Below are 6000 nucleotides of genomic sequence, written 5' to 3'. Positions count from 1 at the left end.
CTGATGACACCACTTAGGTAGGGTTAAGCATCATTTGCTGTCTTTTATATATCAGTCAGCACATTATCTTTTGTGACTAAGCCAATTTGAATTGGATTTTCATTCCACTGCAATCAAGAGTCCCCAAAATGCAGATAAAATAAGAGCTCACATGTTAAGAATAAAGACAGAAAAAGCTGGGAACCAAGAGCCAAGGAATAGTGGACACCTACTCCCAAATCCCCACTCTGGAATGTCCACCTCTCCCACCATCCTCACAATGGTAAGAGGAAGGCTCCCACGTCCTTGAACGTATTCAAAAAACAAAATAAACAAGAAACCACTGCTCTCTTGGCCACAACTGAGCCCACCATGGTTACTTCCTCAGGAAACTGGAGCACAACCCAAGGGTGCAGTGTCAGTGGAGGCGATCTCCTGAAGGTGAAAAGAGGTAAAATCTTGGGAGCTGTGGCATAGCTGTGTTTTTTTGCCTGTGGACTGCGCAGTACAGATGAAAGCATGGCAATATCATCCCCACATTGCAGATGAAGAAAATTAGAAACATTGTGTAGCCTACCTAAAGTTGCAACTATGGTACGATGATTACAGAACTACAATCCCCGCTCCTAACTGCGGCACCTGGGAAGTCACCGATCCTGGAAACTACAACTCCCATTATGCATCGCGACTGCGTGGCTAAACCCAGGATAAACTACAAGCCCCAGAATGCCTTGAGAAAAGGCACGATCAAAGCGGAGGGGCGTAGCCACGTCGTCCGTGCGGGACCGTTAAATTTGAAAGTTGGCGGCTGGTCGTGAGGCGGTTCGCTTGTGAGCGAGTCAACCAGTGCGCACTTTTCCTTTGTCGGGGAGGGTCGCTTCGATACCTGTAACGGCATATTACGGAGGGAAACCCAGACGGTCTGCGTCCCTGACGAAAGGCCCGCGGGAGGTCGAGGACCTGAGCCGGGAATTCAGGATGGCGGCGAAGAAGGAAGAGGGTGCTCTGAGGTATGTACGGGAGCTGAGAGCTGGGCTTGAGAGACCCGATGGTGCCAGAGGCCCCGCTCAGAACAGTCAAAGTAGAAGAGCAGGCCAGGCCGCACCTCCTTCCCGTCCAAGTCGGACGCAAGGGGTGGAGGTGAAGACTCGGGATCAGCCCTGACCTCGGGGCGCGCACCGCGAACCCCGCCCCTGCAGCTTCACACTAAAGAGGCTGTGGGACCCCAGTCGTACAAAGAACTTGGAGTTTGAAGCCTGCATTTGTGTGCTAGCTCAGCCATTTGCTAGCTGTTTGGCCTTGGACACATCACGATATGGAAAATGCTGATATTAATCTTACTTTGCTGGGTTCCGGGAGAATTAAAAGTATTTGTAAAATAACTGCCTCTAAATAAGTGCTTAACCAATGGAAGGTGCTATGATTATACCAGTAGCATAGGTAGAAATCTGAAAAGCCCTTCTCTGCATGCTTGCTGCTTTTCCATATGCAAATGTTGATCAGCTCTTCTAGGTTGTAATCCTCTGTGTTTTCATTTCGGGGTGCACAATACGTGCATAAATGTCATGTCACGAGCTCTTTAATTCGTGCAATAAATGTTTATTGGCACCTACTAAGGGCTAGGTGCAGAAAATAAAAGACACAAAAATCCCTACTCTTGTGAAACTTAGGTTCTGGGGTGGAATGAGGGTATGGAAAACAGACAATAAAAGAAATAAACTAAAAGTTAGATGAGGGGCAGCTGGGAGAAGCGGAGTGTTGGTGAGTGACGCGGAGGGAGGGTTAAGTGGGGGAGAAAAAACTCCAGCGAGATCCGGGCCGCGAACGAAAGCAGTGACGGAGGAGCTTGTACCGCCGGTGAGAGGAGCCGGGGGAACGGGGGAACGCGGAGGCGCCGGACACCCGCGCTGCGGGCCTTCCCCTCGCAGGAGGGGCCGCGGTAAAGATGGAGCCTCCGCCCGAGCCCCACAGCGTCGCCGCCGCTCGCAGCGAACGAAGAATGGCGGCAGACTGGAGCCAGCGGCGGCCGGGGCGGCAGCGACTCTGCCTGTATCCGGCGGCGGCGCTCATGGCGGGGGCGGCGGCCGGCCGCGGCGAGCTGGGAACCGGGAACCGCCCCGGGGGAGGCCGCCCGCCTCGCCCCCGGCCCGCATTCCTCCTGGGCAGCGCCGCCAGGATGCCCGCAGCGGGTGGAGGAAGAAGGCAACTGAGTCTGCCTTGTCCTCTTCGCGAGAAGCGCGGCAACGTCCGACCTACTCTTCTCCGTGCTCTTTGTGTAATAAAGTTCGAAACCAAAAAAATTAAAATTATAAATAAATAAATGGAAGTTAGATGGAGGTCACTACTTTTAAAAACTGGTGGGAAGGAAGGGGTTGGTACAAGTTTAAATAGTTTTGAACAGGGGGTCTCACTGAGAAGGTGTCATTGGGTCAGTACTTGCAAAGAAGCTCAAGAGTTAGTCGTGCATGTATTTGGGAGAAGTACAAAGGCTAGACTGTGAGGGTTGGGGAAGAAGCTGCACCTGGCAAGTAGCTGGAGCAGAATGAACCAGGAGAGTAAAAGGAAAGGAAAGAGAAAAGGTGAGGGTGCAGGTATTGTAAGGACTTGGCTTTTATTCTAATTGTAGTCAAAAGTCATTGCAGAGTGTTCAAAAGAAAGGCCTTATCTGACGTAAGTTTAAATGGGATCGCTTTGGCTGCAGATTTGAAAAGACTAAAGGCAGGACAGGATAGAAGTAAGGAAATCAATTGAGATTAGAGAAGTAATCCAGGCAACAAAAGTGGGGGCTTGAGCCAAGCTGTACATAGTAGATGTGGTGAGAAGAGGTTGATGTTTGTTTGTTTGTTTGTTTTTTACAGAGATTGAGTCAGAGAGGGACAGACAGGAATGGAGAGATGAGAAGCATCAATCATTAGCTTTTTGTTGCTCATTGCGACACCTTAGTTGTTCATTGATTGCTTTCTCTTACGTGCCTTGACTGCAGGCCTTCAGCAGACCGAATAACCCCTTGCTTGAGCCAGAGTCCTTGGGTCCAAGCTGGTGAGCTTTTGCTCAAACCAGATGAGCCCACGCTCAAGCTGGCGACCTCAGGGTCTCGAACCTGGGTCCTTGGCCTCCCAGTCTGACGCTCTATCCACTGCGCCACTGCCTGGTCAGGCAGAATAGGTTGATGTTTTAAGGTAGAGCCAAAGATATGAGAGGACTGTCAAGGTTGGTACGAAGGCTTTTTTTTAGAGAGAGATAAAGACTGGAAAGGGAAGACAGAAAGAGAGGGAAACTCATTTATTGTTCCACTTAGTTGTGTGTTCATTGGTCGATACCTGTATGTGCCCTGACCCGGGATCAAACCTGCAGTCTTGGTGTCTCTGATGATGCTCTACTGACTGAGCTAAGACTTTTGACTTGAGCAACAACTGAAAAAGTGAAATTGAGATGGGGGAAGACTGGGAGGAGCAGGTCTGGGAGAAGGCAGGAGAAGGAGGAAGCAAAGCAAGAGAGTAGTCCCAACTCAGTTTAGGACATTTAACTGACATAATTTAATAGCTAATTTAAGAACAGGAGAAGAAATTCAGATGAACTCAGTATTTACTCAGTGCTTACCAGTGTCAAATCCTATGTTAGATCATGGAGGAAATAAAAATAAATGACATGGCTGTTATAGGAGTCATACAATATTAAAAAGATGTGATGCCCTGGCCGGATAGTTCAGTTGGTTGGAGCATCATCTCAAAGCACAGAGGTTGCTGGTTCGATCCCTGGTTGGGGCACGTACACTAACAGATCTATGTTCCTGTCTCTCTTACTCTCTCTGCCCCTTTATCTCACTAAAATCAATTTTAAAAAAAGATGTGAGATGTTACAACCTAAATTATTATTATTATTATTATTTTCTTTCTTTCTTTCTGAAGCTGGAAATGGGGAGAGACAGTCAAGACAGACTTCCGCATGCGCCCGACTGGGATCCACCCGGCACGCCCACCAGGGGCGACGCTCTGCCCACCAGGGGGCGATGTTCTGCCCCTCCGGGGCGTCGCTCTGCCGGGACCAGAGCCACTCTAGCGCCTGGGGCAGAGGCCAAGGAGCCATCCCCAGTGCGCGGGCCATCTTTGCTCCAATGGAGCCTTGGCTGCGGGAGGGGAAGAGAGAGACAGAGAGGAAGGAGGGGGGGGGTGGAGAAGCAAATGGGCGCTTCTCCTATGTGCCCTGGCCGGGAATCGAACCCGGGTCCCCCGCACGCCAGGCCGACGCTCTACCGCTGAGCCAACCGGCCAGGGCCACAACCTAAATTATTAATAACTTATTTTCTTGAAGAGAATTTTTGCTCATCTAGACTGAGGTCACATATAACTTTCACTCTATTTTGGAGATTAGTGCTTAATCTGTCTCTGTTTTAAACCCAGAGATAATGCCTGCCATCCAGAATTAGGTTCTGATCTGACCATGAGAGAGCTCTGAAGTTCAGAGTAGATAACCAATATGATGACTGTGGGGATTCCCCTCATAGGCTTGATAGAATTGGGGCAGGGGGCAACTGTGACCAGTAAACTGTATTTTTGTCTGCTTCTTCTCTGGGCTACATACATATGCAAACTTTAGTTATATCAGTTAAGACATTGGGTGTTAATCAGACAAACACTACTAATTTTAAATTAAACTAGGTGATATGTTCAGCAATAGGCATAGAACTACTTTTTGTCTACTTTGTCAAATTTATAATGCTTTTCTTCCCTTCTTTTTTTCCTCCCTTAAACTTTATTCTTACAGTACTGTCCATAATACCCTACTAATAGTCTTTCTTCCATTAGGCAAATACTACAGCCATAAACCAAGTCACAAAAAGGCTCAGAAGCTTAGAAATGTAATAACACTACTAATGTGTGTACCCACGACATTTAACCAGAAATTTTGAATAATCACTTATCTGAGAACATTGACAATAATCTAGTGATAGAATAACTCAGTGTTAATATGAAACTTACTTTTGTTTCCTCCTTTACAGTGAAGCCATGTCCTTGGAGGGAGATGAATGGGAGTTGAGTAAAGAAAATGTACAGCCCTTAAGGCAGGGGCGGAGCATATCTACACTTCAGGAAGTATTGGCACAACAAGAATCTGCCCGTAACACTTCTCTACAGCAGCAGAAATGGTGTGTAGAACAGTTGGGACTCAACCTGTCATTATTCATCCCCAACTGTGGTAGATAATGTATGTGGATCCATGTACAATGGTATAAGGAGTACTCTTCAAAAATTGGTAGTGTTGAGAATCTATTCCTCTCCTGCTTTCTTATCACATCACAGCTATCTAAAGATCTCCTCAAGTATGATTAAAAACAAGAGCCAAAGGATTTCATTTCATTGTGGAGCAGCCAAGCTCTTTTTTTCTTTGTGACAGACGGTGAGAAAGGCAGAGAAAGGGAGACAGACGGGAAGGGAAAGAGCTGAGAAGCATCAACTCTTTGTTGCGGCTCCTTAGTTGTTCATTGATTGTTTTCTCATATGTATCTTGACCTGGGGGCTACAGCAGAGCAAATGACCCCTTGCTCAAGCCAGCGACCTTGGACTCAAGCCAGCAACTTTTGGGCTCAAGTCAGCAAGCATAGATGGGGTCATGTGTATGATCCCATGCTCAAGCCGGTGAGCCTGTGCTCAAGCTGGTGACCTTAGGATTTCAAACCTCAGTCCTCTGTGACCCAGTCTGACACTCTATTCACTGTGCCACTGCCTGGTCAGGCCAAACTCGACTTATATCAATAGAAATACATCTTTTATAGGGGACAATGAGAAGCAAAATAAAGTATCATATTACATTATTTCCAAATGTATTATGTCATTCTGAATCTCTAAACAATTAACTTCTTTCTTTGATAATAATCAGAGAAATTTCTTCCTTGGATTCTGAGTACTGAGGGAGAGTGAATCTGCTATCTTCTATGTGTATGCAACTTTCTAGGAAAGTATTTTGGTAATGTGCCAGAAAGAAATAGTGACCTCCAAAGAAAAGGTAAACCTGAGAGAAGCT

General features: G+C 47.1%; 1 protein-coding gene across 1 annotated transcript in view; it reads left to right on the top strand.

The window, feature by feature from the left end:
* Positions 1-767: 767 nt before the first annotated feature.
* BUB1B (BUB1 mitotic checkpoint serine/threonine kinase B) overlaps positions 768-6000 on the top strand; it is a 65708-nt gene continuing 60475 nt past the window's right edge. Inside the window, exons 1-2 of the mRNA XM_066277118.1 lie at positions 768-989; positions 4979-5125. Coding sequence (XP_066133215.1) covers positions 958-989; positions 4979-5125 — 179 coding nt within the window. The 5' untranslated portion in view covers positions 768-957. The remainder of the gene's footprint in view (positions 990-4978; positions 5126-6000) is intronic.

The sequence above is a fragment of the Saccopteryx bilineata genome, chromosome 4, assembly GCF_036850765.1.
Source record: "Saccopteryx bilineata isolate mSacBil1 chromosome 4, mSacBil1_pri_phased_curated, whole genome shotgun sequence".
In the NCBI taxonomy this organism is placed as follows: Eukaryota; Metazoa; Chordata; class Mammalia; order Chiroptera; family Emballonuridae; genus Saccopteryx; species Saccopteryx bilineata.
This window is presented reverse-complemented; position numbering and strand designations above follow the sequence as displayed.